General features: G+C 36.4%; 1 protein-coding gene across 1 annotated transcript in view; it reads left to right on the top strand.

Annotated features, from left to right (window-relative positions):
• LOC150081847 (NIF3-like protein 1) overlaps positions 1-16,026 on the top strand; it is a 151,753-nt gene that overhangs the window by 96,410 nt on the left and 39,317 nt on the right. The window contains exon 5 of the mRNA XM_090379752.1: positions 14,917-15,055. Within this exon, the coding sequence (XP_090235878.1) occupies positions 14,917-15,055 (139 nt within the window). The remainder of the gene's footprint in view (positions 1-14,916; positions 15,056-16,026) is intronic.

Below are 16,026 nucleotides of genomic sequence, written 5' to 3' on the forward strand. Positions count from 1 at the left end.
ATTGGAGAATCGTTCTCTCGGTTCTCCCCTGAGTCACAGCACTCCTGCTTCTTTGTGCCTGTTGCTTTGCTGGTCTAGTCTGTGTGGGTCTTGACATTTTTACCATGATCACCCAAACCTGTTATACCCATTTGGTGCACAGGTCAATACAGCAGTAAAAAGCAGTTTTTGGGTACCAGCTTTCCTTCACGCTGTCCTATTTTCTATTAGATATTTGGCTGTAGCCACAGTAAGGTCCTGCTGTAATTCTTTCTTGATACCATCAGTCTTCCTTTATCTTGGTATGGTGGTCCTGAGGCCTATTACCATTCATTTGGATATTGCACATGGCTAGCAAAAAATTAAAAAGACCTGAGGGGTAATTGTGCAGCCAGATATGAAGTTCTCTGAGCAGTGCAAATAGGCTTCTAGGGCAGCTCATGAGGTTTATTGAATGATATACTGGAATTTTTCCAGCATGAATAAGGAAGTGAATATTCTTTTGTATAAAATATACTGTACTCAAGATGTGGTTAGGCCACATCTTGAGTACAGTATATAGGTAATTTTAAGAAGAACATAGGTTTATTGGAATGGGTGCAAAGAAGAGCAGAGATTAGTGAGAGGAACAAAATGGCAGTCTTATCAGGAAAGGCTTCAGTTCTGCAAACTGCAGTGTCTTGAGACAAGGCACCTGTGAGAAGATCTGAGGTATTTAAGTCTTTGAATGGATTGAGTAAGCTCAGTGCTGATGGCGTTCTTCTTCTTGCTTACATGAGATGGCATAAATTCAAACTTAGGAAGGTTGCAGGATAGATGTGTGGAAGCTTGCCTTTAACTAATAGGTAGTGATTGTTGAAAAAAACTTTTGTCTGGAGTTGTAGAAGTGGGTAGTCTGAATAAATTCAAGCAATTTTACCCTTTTAATACACAAACTGTTAGAGGGATAAAATTCTTGAATATCATTCGCAGAACATCCATGAATTATCTTAGCAGCTGTCTGTACTGCTCAGAGGACATCATTTCTGACTGTGCAGTGAAACCCAGGTTTTTTTCATTTTCCAACACACTAAGTGTGGTTCTACACAAAAAACACAGTTGGCATGTTATTCTCGGATTACTGCTATCCATGTGCAGTACTTTGCATTTGTCGATGTTAAACTTCAATTGCCAATTCTCAGCCCCCCCCCCCCACTAATTTTTCTACATCAGTTGCAGTCCCAGATTACTGTCATTAATCACTCTGCCAACCTTCATAAAATCTGCAAACTGAGACATTGATCCTGGTATGCCTTCAGCGAATATTATTAACCAATATAGAAACAATAATAGGCTGAGTACTGAACCCTGGGAAACTCCATTAATGACATTAGTCCAAGAAGAACAATACCCAATCAATCATCCCTTTATCCATAGCAGTAACTTGCCCTAACACTACACTGCTCCAGTTTGTACACCAGTATTTTATACGGAATAGTGTCAAAAGCTTTTTATGAAATCTTAGTATATGATGTCAAAATTACTCTTTGCAATCAGTTCCTTTCTTATTGTGCTTGTGCTATTGTGCGAGGCAGTGTTAGGTGGGTCGGAAAACTGCTAGCTTGGGGGGATACAAGGACTAATAGATTAACAGTAGCCACTGGCAGAGGTGAAAGTGATTCTTGCACTGCTTCTATTGAGAGCAGCAGCCTGGAAAACAAGATGGACGGTATTTCAGAGACTGCTGGGAGTCATTGTGGTACAAGTAAACACATGGGTTGTGTTAGGTTAGCTAAGAATAGGAACAGGTGCATGTATACTTGCATGTACACCAATGCTAGGAGTTTGGTGAATAAATTTGATGAACTTGAGGTATTGCTCAAAACATCAAAGGCAGATATTGTTGGGATATCAGAGATGTGGTGTCGCAGAGATATAAGGAATGCAGAACTGGAATTTGGGGAGTACAATGTGTACATGAAGGATAGACAGGATAGGAAGGGAGGAGGGGTTATGCTATTAGTTAAGAAACACAAAATCCAAGGAAGTGAAGCCAGTCGACATCGCTGGACAGTGCAGTGTCAAGTCAGTTTGGTGTGAAATAAGCATTGGAAGATCAAAATTGAGAGTAGGAGTGTGTTATAGGCCTAAGAAACTGTACAGGGAAATAGAGTGGGCCAGTAAATCAGAGAGTCTTATAATGGGGGATTTTAATTTCCCAGATATTGACTGGAATTTGTGGGTTGGTCACTCACACACTAGCAAGGCTTTTGTGGATTTATTGGATGATTATTTTCTACATCAACATGTTCGGGAGGCAACTAGAGGGAGTAATACTCTTGATGTGATTATCAGTAGTGATGTGATTCTTCATGCATTAAGAATCTGCAGATAAAGGAACCACTGGCAGTGATCACAGTGTGCTGAAGTAGGATTTACTCAAAGAGGTAACTACCATCAGGGGTAAAGGGAAGGGTTTTTGCTTTCGTAAAGGCAACTACGGTGGTCTAAGACAGTATTTAAATTCTATATGGTGGGACCAACTGATGATGTTACCAACAGCAAATTCAAAATGGGAAGCATTCAAAGAATTAATATTGGAAGCTACTAGGCTTTACATACCAACTATGAAATATTGTTCAAAGTTTTGGCCTAAATGGATGTCAGATCAACTAATGAGACATAGGGCAGAGAAGAAAAATGCATGGGATATATGTAAATTAATGGGTGACACGGAAGCTTATGATAGATATAAGCTGGTCTGTAACTAAGTCGCAAAGGAGATTAGGCAGGCAAAGGCAGATTATGAGAAATCCTTGGCAAACGATGCAAAGAAAAACAACAAAAAGTTCTTTACTTATGTAAACTCTAGAAGGAAAGCGATGAATCAGATTGGTCCACTGGATATTGATGGTTCAACTGTTGATGATCCTACTCAGGTGGCTAACAAATTAAATGAGTATTTTGCATCTACATTCACCCATGAGGAGCTATTCAGCGAGGGGAATGCCAGAGGTGAGTTAAACTCTGGCAGTAAACTAGATGATTTTGTAATAACTGAGAGGAAAGTGGAGGAGAAATTGTTGAAGATAAACATAAAAAAGGCACCCAGGGAGGATGGGATCTATCCAGTTATATTAAAGGAGGCAGCAAAGGAAGTAAGCAAACCCTTGGCCATAATTATGAGAGCCTTTTTGGACTCAGGGGAGGTACCCATGGACTAGAGATGTGCAAATATGACCCCAATTCACAAAGGAGGATCAAAGGGCAACACAAGTATTATAGACCTGTTAGTTTAACTTCTGTTCCAGGAAAATTAATGGAGGCATTGGTTAAAGAAGCCTGCAGGATCATCTCGACAAGACTTCAGTTATATCTCGGACACAGCATGGTTTTGTTAAGGGAAAGTCTTGCCTGACCAATTTGATTGGATAATATGATGTGGTCACAAAGAAACTGGATGCAAAGAATAATTTTTGATATCATATATTTGGATCTTGGAAAGGCTCTTGATACTGTTACACATGGAAGACTGCTGCACAAATTGGAGCAATGTGGCATTGGAGGCAAATTGCAGTTATGGATAAAGGGATGGTTGAGTGGGAGAAGACAGAGAGTGGTAATCAATGGACACTGCTCTTCATGGACTAATGTTATTAGTAGAGTCCCCAGGGTTCAGTGTCGGGTTCATTGTTGATTTCTGTATTCATTAATTATATTGATTATGGTATATCAGGCTTAATGTCCAAGTTTGCAGACAATATGAAGGTTGCCAGGGTTGTTAATGACACAAATGACGGTACACTGCTGCAACAGGATTTAAAAAAGTTGAGCAGATGGGCTGAGAGGTGGCAACTGAAGTTTAACATTGACAAATGTAAAGTACTGCATATGGGAAGCAGTAACCCCAGAGTGACGTATCAACTCTGTGGTACTACACTGACAGTGGTAGAGAACGAAAAGGACCTAGGGGTAATTTGTGCAGGCAGATATGAAGTTTTCTGAGCAGTGCAGACAGTCTGCAAGAGTAGCTTATTGTGTCTTGTCAATGATATACAGGAATTTTTCTAGCAGGGATAAGGAGGTGATTATAAGGCAATGGCCTTGTATAAGGCAATGGTCAGGTCACACCTTGAGTACTGTATACAGGTCTGGAGGCCTAATTTTAAGAAGGATGTAGAGCTGTTGGAACGAGTACAGAGAAGGGCAACAAGATTAGTGAATGGAACAAAGGGTTGCTCTTACGAAGAAAGGCTTAAATTTGCAAATTACAGTGTATGAAGACTAAGCACCTGCGAGGTGATCTGAATGAGGTGTATAAAGCCTTAAATGGTTTGAGCATGCTCAGTGCTGATGGGATTGTTCCTCTTGCTCAGAATAATCACTTGAGAGGGCATAAATTCAAATTGAGGAAAGACAGATGTAGGATAGATATGCGGAAGTTGGCCTTTAGCCAGCGGGTAGTTGGTTGTGGAACAGACTTCCATCCTTTGTTGTAGAAGTTGATAGCCTAAATAAATTTAAGGCTGAGCTGGACATGTATTTGGAACGAATGGAGGGGTGAAATGGGAGGTTTTTTTTTTTTTTTTGGCTGATGCTGTATAAGCTTGTTTTCTTGCATCATATTCCTTTACTAATGGTAATGCTAATTGCATCATAGTACCCAATCAGATTGGTCAGACAAGATTGCCCCATAACAAATTCATGCTGTGAGTTCAAATTACTGCATTCCTGTCTAGGTGGCCCCACATTAGTTCTTTAATCATTTTACAGTATAATTTTCACTGGAACAGAAGTCAACCTAACAGGTCTGTAGCTACTTGTATCACCCTGTGATCCTCTTTGTGAATTGGGTATACATTAGCATGTCTCCAGTCCATACAGAGGGTTGATTCAGCCTTTTGATAATAATTTTGACATTAATCCTGCTTGTGATGTACGGCAGCAATGTAAATTTTTTTTTTTTTTTTTTTGCGCGTAGGTGCAGTCCCAAACCTTATGAACAGGTGCATCAGTTGTAGAAGTTGTTTGAACCTCGACATGCCTCAGAAATTGGACCCATGGTTGGAAGGTTACATAACCACCATTTCCAACGAAGGGTACAGTTATGCAAAAATGATTGATAGGTGCAAGTTGAAAAATTTTAGTGTATCAAAGTTTAGTATCCATAAGGTTTTGAATGGCAAAGGAAAATTCCACAAAACTGCTGCAAGTGGGCGGAAAATACCGAAGAAACTGCAACTTGCTCCAAGTCAAACGAGGAAGGTAGTACAAAAAGTACAGTCACTCGTTGTCGGTGAAAATCCAAAAACCCAAAGAGCTATAGCATCACGTGTGGGAACCTCCCAGTCAACAGTTTGTTGCATAATCAACGAAAATTCGCAACTGGGAAGAAGTACAAGGCCCACATACACCACCTAGCAGCAAGGCACATTGCAGAGCGGCGGATCAATGCTCGAAAACTCTACGAAAAATATCTGGCAGCTGAAAGGTGGAAATTCATAGCAACACTGGATGAAGCGTGGGTATACCTCTCCAATTGCAACAAAATTCGGGCAATTTATTACCGTCCACAGGTGACAAGGCCTTTCCAATATGGGCATGTCAGCGCAAGGAAAGTTTTATCCAAGGTTTTATGGTTGTAGCCGATTTTTGTTATAACAGCAAATTTTAATTGCGTAGAGTCGCTAAAATCGTGAAAGTTAACTCAGTGTTTACCAGACTGAAGTTCTACAGCCGTTTTTTTTTTTTTGAAAGTGAAATACCCACATTGTGCGGTTCTGACACCAAAAAGGTCTGGGTGCACCAGGATAAGGCATTCCAACCGCGCTTTTTTGCAGAGAATGGAAGCGGAGACAGGTATTCGTTCAATCCCATTTGAAGATATACCTGTTAAATAATCTGATGCCACACCCATGGATTTTTTGCGCATTTGGACTTTTGAAAAGCGCTCTTGGAAACCACCGCCTCAGAACTGTTGAAGGTTTGTGGAAAGTTTGCCAGCAGGAATGGGACAAGATCGACTTGGCAGTTCTGCAGCATGCTTTTCTTCAATGGAAATTGCAATGCTGTGCCATAGTCCATGAGCAGGGAAAACAAATAGAACACAAATGGTGGTGGCAGCACAGAATTTCGTAGTTTTAAAGGACTGTCAAAACCGTTATCAAAAGGCTAAATCAATCCTCTGTAGGTACTTCCCCTGAATCCAAGGAAGCTCTTCTAATTGCAGCTAAAGGCTTGCTTACCTCTTCTTCTTTTCCCATTAAACATGCTGCTTGTTGGGTTAGGATAGATTTTTTTCTGCATTCCTTAATATAATTAGATAGGTTCCATCCAGCCCAGGTGCCTTTTTCACATTTAGATTCAACAATCTCATTTCCACTTTCCTCTTGGTTATCACAAAATAATATAGATTCCATGTTAGGATTTATTACACTTCTGGCATACCCATCCCTAAAAAATTCCTCATATGAATATACACAAAATATCTATTCAATGTCAGCAAGCTGAGGACCATCAATAGTTAAACCATTCATATCTATCAGGCCAATGTGATTTATCCCCTTCCTTCAGGTGATTTATCCCCTTCCTTACATAAGCAAAGAAGTCTTTGATGCTCTTCTTTGTATTATTTGGCAGAGACCATGTAATTTGCTTTAGCTTGCCAAACCTCCTTTGTGACTTTATTGCAGACTGGTTTATGTCTATTATAGGCTTCTGTATCACCTGATCATTTATATGCATCCCATGTATTCTTCTTCTCTACCAACATGTCTCATCAGTTCATATAATCCCTTTATGACTAAGGGCGCCTCCGTAGCCAGGTGGGCAGGGGCAGCAGTGCGTAGCACACGCTTCTTGATTAGACCCGGGTTCGAGTCTGTGACCACCAAATACGGAGGATGCGGAAAGGTCAGGGAATGACCACCACATATCTCTGGAACAATATGGCCTTAGTTGCTAATGCTCCTAAAAACCAAATAACTTTATGACTAAGCTTTGAACAGTATTTCTTAGTCGGTATAAAAAACCTAAGCTTTTACAGTTGCTTCCTTGAATGCTTCCCATCTAACTTTCTGTTAGTTACATCATCAGTCAGTGCCAATACATAGAATTTAAAAATAGCCTGAAACCATTGTAGTTACCTTTCCAAAAGCACTTGTCAAGAGAAAAAGCCCTTCCCTATGCCCTTGACAGTAGTTACACCTTTCAGTAAATTTCACATCATGCACTACGATCACTGTCACCTAGTGGTTTTTAATTTGCAGAATCTTAATGCATGAAGAGTCACTGCTGATAATCAGCAAAAGTTTCCTCTCTAATATGCTCTCTAAACATTTTACTTTTAGCTAAATGAATACTATCTTAATCTCATTAAAATGACTACTTCTTTATAATGAAACTAGAAACATACACTTAGTATGTTTATAGTTTCATTATTTGAAAAAAAAACATCATTACAAGGAGTGATTCTGATCATTTTGAATCGCACACAGAAATTAAAATAATTAAGATATGAGCTAATACATACAATGGTAATTTTCTTCTGCTATTAGCATTAGCATTAGTTGAGGTATATGATGCAAGAAAGCAAGCTTATATAGCATCAGCCAAAAAAAAAAAAAAAAAAAACCCTTCCCATTTCATCCATCCGGTCACTCCAAATGCTTGTCTAGTTCAGCCTTAAATTTATTTAAGCTATTGACTTTCACAATAACAGATGAAAGTCTGTTCCAGCAATCAAATACCCGCTGGCTAAAGGCAAACGTCCGCACATCTATTCTACAACCGTCTTTCCTCAATTTGAATCTATGCCCCCTCACACTCTTAATCTAAGCAAGTGGAAGTATCTTGTCAGCATTGAGCCTGCTCAAACCATTCAAGCCTTATGCACCTCGTTCAGGTCACCTCGCAGGTGCCTAGTCTCCAGATGCTGCAACTTGCAGAACTTAAGCCTTTCTTCCCTATTGTTTTCATTTATATTAGATATACACAAGGGATGTCTGAAAACTAAGATACAAAAGACTGCTGTGTGAGTTCATTTATTGACATAAGAAACAGTAGTACATGTAAAGGAGGGGTGGTGTATATCGTCACAAACTTGGGCCCCTGGTGCATAATTTCTATAATGGCAAGCTGTTTCTTCTCTTTTTCAACCCCACTGTGTTCAGGACCCTGTGCAGCTGCATCACCTGCACCCCTGAATGATGTGACTGAGTAGGGGCATGACAAAATTTAGTTAGGGAAGGACACTACATGGTTGTTTTCCATTAATGTTATTACAGTGACTTCTTACTTTATGTTTAAATTATGTGAATTTAAAATAACATGCAGCAACCATATTTTCTGTGAAAGCACCACGAGAGGCTGGTGCAATAGCCCGCCATTTTTTCATTTTGTTTTGCTTAAGATTGTCGGTTTGTTGTCTATTTGGAAGTGCATAGTTATTTTTCTTTTTTGCTTATTTTTATTTATTTTGTTTATACTATTACCTTTAAGGCTAGTAAGCGTCCTCATAATTCTAGTGGAGGTGATGTTAAGTGCTCAAGGTAATCAGTTTCGCTTGAAATGAAACTGGAAGTGTTTAAGCCATACGAACGAGGTGAGAGCACGGCATGCATTAAACTTGCCCTAAGTCTTAGTGAGCGTACATTGCATACTGTATCAAATGTACATATCAATACATTTGAGATAGTGCTGATAAATTAAAGAAAGTGTTAAGAGTGGTGTGCCCTTAACTGCACAAAAGTCATTGTAATCTGCCTAAGGCCCCTCTCTCTCTCTCTCTCTCTCTCTCTTTGTTTTTGTTGTACTGTATATGCAGGTTATATATAGTGAATACTGTATATATAGTGAACAATATACTGTATATATAGTGAACATACGCTTTCTTACTGTACAAAATAAAAAAATAAGTAAATCAATAAAGATGAATGAAGCTCTTTGGTTGATCATCATTTTCTTTAGACTGTCCAGTCTTTCAACCAAAGAAAATGAATCGTATGTACCAGTAGGGGTAATGTAACGAGATGCAACAGTTACTCTCATAGGCTTATTATCACATTTTTTTTTTTGGTGATTATTTACATTAAGCACGAATTTAAATTGCGTGAGACGTTCTAGAATGTAACCCTCACATAAATTAAGAAGTCATTGTATTATATTAATACCACTCTTGTACCACATGAAATAAATAATATAGTTTCTTAGACTGGCCATCTACATTACTATACATTAAGGTGATGTTTTGCATAACTTACTGATACCCATCATCAGACCATGCCATTGAGGAAACAGAAAATAGAAAAGGTTACAAATTTTTAATATTTTAGACTATTACAGTTACAATTACCAATACTACAATTACAATTACCAATAGTACAATTACGATTACAACTATCAATATTATGATTACAGTTTGCAAATTACGATTCTAAAGTATTAAGTTTTGAATTGCCGTTACAACAGAACACAGAAAATCTAAGGTAAACAAAGAGATTAAATTCTTACCTGCTGACAGACTCCTCTTGCCGATGCTCCCAGAAACCTGATACAGGCAAATGCACTGCCAGCAGTTAATTTATAGATGAGCGATTAATTCCATTAGCCAATAGGATAGTGCCAAGTTTTTATCCTGGATCTGGGGTTTTTGTGTATTGGGAGTCTGAGGAGACTTTTGCTCCCATACTCTGACCATCAGGGTTGGTGTGCAGGCTGGTTCAGGAACTTACCGATACCTATCATCAGACCATGCTACTGGTGGCAAGATTTTATCCTGGATCCGGGTTCAGGATTCTAGTGGAAGCCTGGGGTGACCTTTGCTTCCATACTCTGTCATCAGGGTTGGGAGCCTGGGGTGACCCTTGCTCCCATACTCTGTAAATCAGGGTTGGTGTGTAGGCTGGTTCAGGATCTTACCGATACCCATCATCAGACCATGCTTCTGGTTCAGGTGGACTGGAGAGAGTTGTACCTGGTCTATTTTCTTTTCATGTTTCCTATTGCTTGCTGAGGCTCTGAACATTTTTATGAAGAAGCAGTAGTAGGAAGAAGTTGCAAATGAGATGGACTGTGGTTGGTCCATATCTAGATCCAGTATAGTTAGGGAAGGATGCTACATGGTTGTTTTCCATTAAGGTTATTATTATATTAATACCATTCTTACACCACATGAAATTAATAATGTAGCTTATTAAGCTGTTCTCCTACATTACTATACATTAAGGTGACGTTTCGGGTATCTTATCGATACCCATCATCAGACCATGCTGTTGAGGAAACAGAAAATAGAAAAGGTTAAAAAAATTTTGAATATTTTATAATATTACAGTTACAATTACCAATACTACAATTACAATTACCAAATTTTTACAATTGCAACTATCAATATTACAATTACAGTTTTCAAATTATGATTCTAAAGCAGGCATGTCAAACACACAAGCCTCATGCGGCCCTCCAGCAAAAAGGCTGTGGCCAGCCAAGATTTCTTGAAAATCCTTTTTTTTTTTTTAATCAAAAGAAATGGAAAAAAATACCAATCAAGTTTATTTTTATTTTCACATAATTTATTTTGAATTTTACATTTAAGCAATTTTCAGTACAGCGCGCAAAAAAAAGAGAAAAGATAGGACATAATGTTTCATTTTTAGGCCTCCGCCTGCAGCTTCGAGTACTACAGACCACAAAGTGTTTGCTCAGTTATATATTCGTGAATTATATTTTTAACTGTGTGCGGTTAATTTTGTGTTTTATTTGTATTAAATTAAAAAGACGCATAATAATAAGCATTATGTCAACCCCTAATACCAGTATGAGTAAGAAAAGAACAATTGAAGAAAAATGCCGTAACTTCCAAGAAAAATGGGAGCTAGACTACTACTGCATCCAGAAAAAGAGCAAAATAGTATGCTTATATGTAGTAAATCTATTTCAGTCTGCAAAGAATACAATATCAGGAGACATTATGATACACATCATAAAGAAATCTATGATAAATACGTTGAGAAACATCGTAAAAGTAAGTTGTTAGAACTGAAATCAATTCTTAAAAAACAGCAAAACGTTTTCACCAAACCTTCTGAGGAAAATAAAGCAGCTGTAAAAGCTAGTTACTTGTTATCACATTTAATTGCAAGCAAATCAAAACCTTTTACGGAAGGAGGTTTTATTAGTGAGTGCTTAATTAAAGTAGCAGAAGTGTTGTGTCCAGAGAAAGTAAAAAGCTTCAAAAGTGTAAACTTAAGTAGAAACACAGTAGCTAATAGTATCAATGAAATAGCTGAAAATTTAAGAAATCAGCTCAATTCAATGATATCCACATTTGAAACTTATTCTATTGCAATTGATGAAAGTACAGACATTCGAGATATTGCTCAGCTGGCCATTTTTATCCTTGGGTGTGATGTGAACTTGAAAGTAAGTGAAGAGCTTTTAGAAATTATTCCTATGCATGATACAACCACTGGAGCTGATATTTTTGGTGCACTCGTGGAAATTCTGAATAAATATATATTACATTGAACGAGTTGGTTTGTCTTGCAACTGATGGCGCACCTGCCATGACGGTTATTAACTAAGGGTGTCATTGCAAAACTAAAAGAAACATGCAAACAACATGATAATAATCATTTCAAACATTTTCATTGCATTATTCACCAGCAAGTATTATGTTCCAAGGTTTTAAATATCGGACATGTGCTAAAAAAAGTCTCCAAAATTATAAATTTTATTCGAGCACGTGGACTTTAATCAGCAACAATTTGTTTAATTTCTGGAAGACATAGAAAGTGAACACACTGATCTACCTTATTATACAGAAGTTCGATGGATTTCGAGTCATAAAATCTTAAAACAGTTCTTCGAGCTGTTGGATGAAATCGTAATGGAAACAAAGAATTATGAATGTACTGTATTAAAAGATGTACAATGGATAAAGGATCTGGCCTTCTCAGTTGACATTACAAGTCATCTTAACCAACTTAATCTTAAACTTCAAGGAAAACATCACATTGTTACAATGTTATTTGATAATATTAATGTTTTCAAAGAAAAATGATTACTTTGGTGCCAACAAATAGAAAAAGAAAACTTATCTCATTTTAAAAGTTACCAATCTCTGTTGTTAAAATCACCTGACTTAAAATTTACAGAATATACACACCAAATTAAGTTGTTAGAAATGGAGTTTGATAGAAGATTTTCTGATTTCAAAAATTGTGAACTTGTATTACAGTTTCGTCCTTTTATTTCGCCTATGTCTATTGATATTGAAATTGTTGATGAGAGCTTACAAATGGAATTAATTGAAATCCAATGTGACTCTTTGCTAAAGCAAAAATATATGGAAGTTGGAATTCCAGACTTTTACACTTAATTACCTGCAGATCGATTTCCAGAAATGTTATCTTTCGCTACGAATATACTGGCAATGTTCAGGAGCACATACTTATGTGAGCAACTGTTTTTCTTCAATGAAAAATAACAAAACTCCAGAAAGGTGAAGATTAACCGATCACCATCTATCATCAATCTTAAAGATTACATCAGCTCAAGGCATTCAACCAAATTTTGATGATCTGCTTTGTGGAAAACAATGCCAAGTGTCCTCTAAAAAATGATATAATAATAAATTGTGGTTTTATTGTTTATTTTTTTATTAAATATTGTAAAGTATTTTTAATTTAAAAACTAACGTAGGATACAAAACAGGTTATCTATATACTAAAAAAAGGTTATCTATATAGTAATTCTAAAAATAGTATTTTGTTTATATTTTGAGTATTGAAGGCATGTGGCCCTCAGCCTAATGCAAAATAGCTTATATGGCCCGTGATGCAAAACGAGTTTGACATGCCTGTTCTAAAGTATTAAGTTTTGAATTGCCGTTACAATAGAAAACAGGAAATCTAAAGTAAATACAAAGAGATTAAATTCTTACCTGTTGACAGACTCCTCTTACCAGTGCTCCCAGAAGCCTGATGTGCATACATCAAGTTTCAGGTCAATTGTAATATTGATAGTTGTAATCATAATTGTAATATTAGTAATTGTAACTGTAATATTCTAAAATATTCAAAATTTTTAACCTTTTTAATTTTCTGTTTCCCCAACAGCATGGTCTGATGATGGGTATTGGTAAGATACCCGAAACATCACCTTAATGTATAGTAATGTAGGCGAACAGCCTAATAAACTATATTATTAATTTCACATGTTATAAAAGTGGTATTAATATAATAATAACCTTCATGATAAATTTTTTTCCTACATATCCTTTTGAATGAAGTGGTAGTCCAAGGAGATGAGGGCTGGACTATCCAGTGAATATATGAACACATTGTTCTCATACTGCTTGAGATATTGCTGGGTCTGTATGTAGTATGGTGTGACACCATAACGGAATAAAATCATGCACTTTCACAAAAGTTCACATAACTTTTTATGAACCACATACAGTAGAACCCCGTTAATCTGGACTTGACAGGACTACATTTGGTCTGGATTAGTGAAAGTCTGGATTAACCAGAAGCTATCTTTAACATACCAGTTTTTATTTAAAGTTACTAAATAACAAAATTTTAACTAAATTGGTTTTTATATTAAATTATTAAAACAATATTTTAAAGTAAAAATTGTAAAAAGTAAAAGAACATGGTAAGTAAACAAAATACTGTACAAAACAATAAATTTTTAATGTAGAATATTACACAAAATTAAACACAAAAAAAATATATTGCAATACAAAACAAATAACTATTTTCAAGAAGTTTACTTGAAATAGTCCTCAATGTTTTTTTTGCTTTAATTTTGAAACTCACTTTTAAAATCAGCCATGTACACAGAGACAATGCTAGCTGCAGCTGTCAACTGAATAGGCCAGCACTTGAGATTACCCTACGATTGTCTCCAACCATACCACATGGTCCAGTCGGATTTCTGGAGGTCAAAACAATAAAAACAATTAGCAGTCCCCTGTTTATTAGACTTTTCTGTTAGTGCAATCTATTATAAACGGATAGTAAACACGATCTTATTGAATTTGCGATAATACCGACAGCTGGAATTCTGTGGGTTTTTACGTTATTATGATGAAATGTGTTTCCCCTTCCATGAAATCATCAATCATATCAAAAACATAAATAAATTTTCAGAACGTTCTCTTCATTCTTATTTTTTTAAGTTTTGTAACTTGTTACTCTGTTCTCATTTGCATGTATCGTGTTAGTTGCAATTTGTGCGTGCGGTGTTCTTTGTTATTGATTGCTTATCTTTTTTATTGTTTTAAACTTTAAATCCCCTCCCAAATGTCAGTGAACAGAAATATATTTTTTTTTGATAGTTAGAATTTTTCCTGATTGAAAATCCAGTCCGGATTAACGGTTCTACTGTACCTCAATTGTGCATGCATGGATGCATGTATGCTGCATTTAGAACATGTGTCAGGTGATACCTCAACTTTTGTCCACACTATTATTACTCCCATATTTTATAATGTATAATGAATACACTTGTATAATGAATACATGTAGAAGGTTCCATTGGATGTTATCAAAAATTGAAGAAATGATGCTTTCTGTTGTACATATCCATTTCCTATTATGCTCATTTTTACCTTAGTTTCCAAACACTCCTATCTGTGAATAACATTGTTTGAGAAAATAATGCTACTCGGCATTTTTTTCCTTGTCTTCACCATTTGTGTATACTATTGTCCCTCTAGTGACAAAGCTTGTCACTAGAGGGACAATGACTATTCGTAGACAGCATAGTCATTTATAAAATGAGCATAAGCCCAAACCCCATCACAGGAGAGATAATAGCATCTCTAGGCAGAAAAAAAAAGACAAACATAATGCAAAATAACATAATTTTCTCAAACTATTTCTATACCTGCATTGAAATAGTATTCCACTTCTTTACAAATCTGATTAAAATTATTATTTGTATTTTTTACAGATTCCATTGTTAAATACTGGAATGGGAAGATATGGTCACCTGAATAACAGCATTTCAATTAAGGAAGCAATACAATGTGTCAAGAAATATTTAGGGCTGAATTATGTCCGTGTAGCATTATCAGTGAATCAGACATTAGGTAATATTTATTGACATTACAAGTCTGGTTTATAATTCAAAATAATTTACTCATTTGTTCAAAAATACTTTTTTTAATAATTTAAAATCTTGTTTAATGAGGTGTATGTTACCATGTCTTAAACCAGATATTAGACAATTTTATTAGTATCGGCAACGTGATGCAAGGAAGCAAAATTTATAATAGCACCAACAAAATAAAAAATTTAAAAAAAAAAGGAAAAAGAAAAAATTACCGAGTTCATTTGCACATTCCTTCTAATAATTTGTAGATACCTTCTTCAAATATATTCAAACTACCTAATTCCATATCATCAGGCAGAAGCTTATTCCAGCAGTCAATTACTCTTTGAATGAATGCAAATGTCTGCATTTATTCTGCAAAGATCCTTTTCAGTTTAAAATTTTGTCATCTGAAAAGGTTAAAAATGGCGTGTACATTTCAATTAAATTACCCTGCAAATGCTTATGTACACCTAATTAATCTGGTTACTCTTCTCTGCACCCTTTCCAACAGGTCAGTGTTATTTCTACAGTGAGGTTTCTGAACCTGTATGTAGTATTCCAGATGTAGCTTAACCATTGCCTTATATAACAGGATAATGAATTCCTTGTTCTGCCATCAGAGTTCCTGTATATCATGACAGAATTCTTGAGCAGTTCTCATAGCCTGTTTTGTACTGCTCAGAGACCATCTTGGACTCAGTTCACAAAGGTCTTTTTCATTTTCAGTTACCTTGAGTTTAGATGTTTAGTTTACCCAAATGGTATGGGGGATATCAGAAAGTTTTACCCCTACCTTCTGTGTTATGAACTTTACGTTTTATTGACTGTATTGCTTGTTTATCTAGTAATATATGCTATAAATTCCATTGCTTTCTTTCTGTCCATCATAGGGCTGAATCGATCCCCTTTTCTCAAGTGCGACCAGGAGAGCATCCATTATGAGGAATGAAGTATGTGGCATCCACA

The sequence above is a fragment of the Mastigoproctus giganteus genome, chromosome 8, assembly GCF_048544385.1.
Source record: "Mastigoproctus giganteus isolate SK-2022 chromosome 8, ASM4854438v1, whole genome shotgun sequence".
NCBI lineage: Eukaryota > Metazoa > Arthropoda > Arachnida > Uropygi > Thelyphonidae > Mastigoproctus > Mastigoproctus giganteus.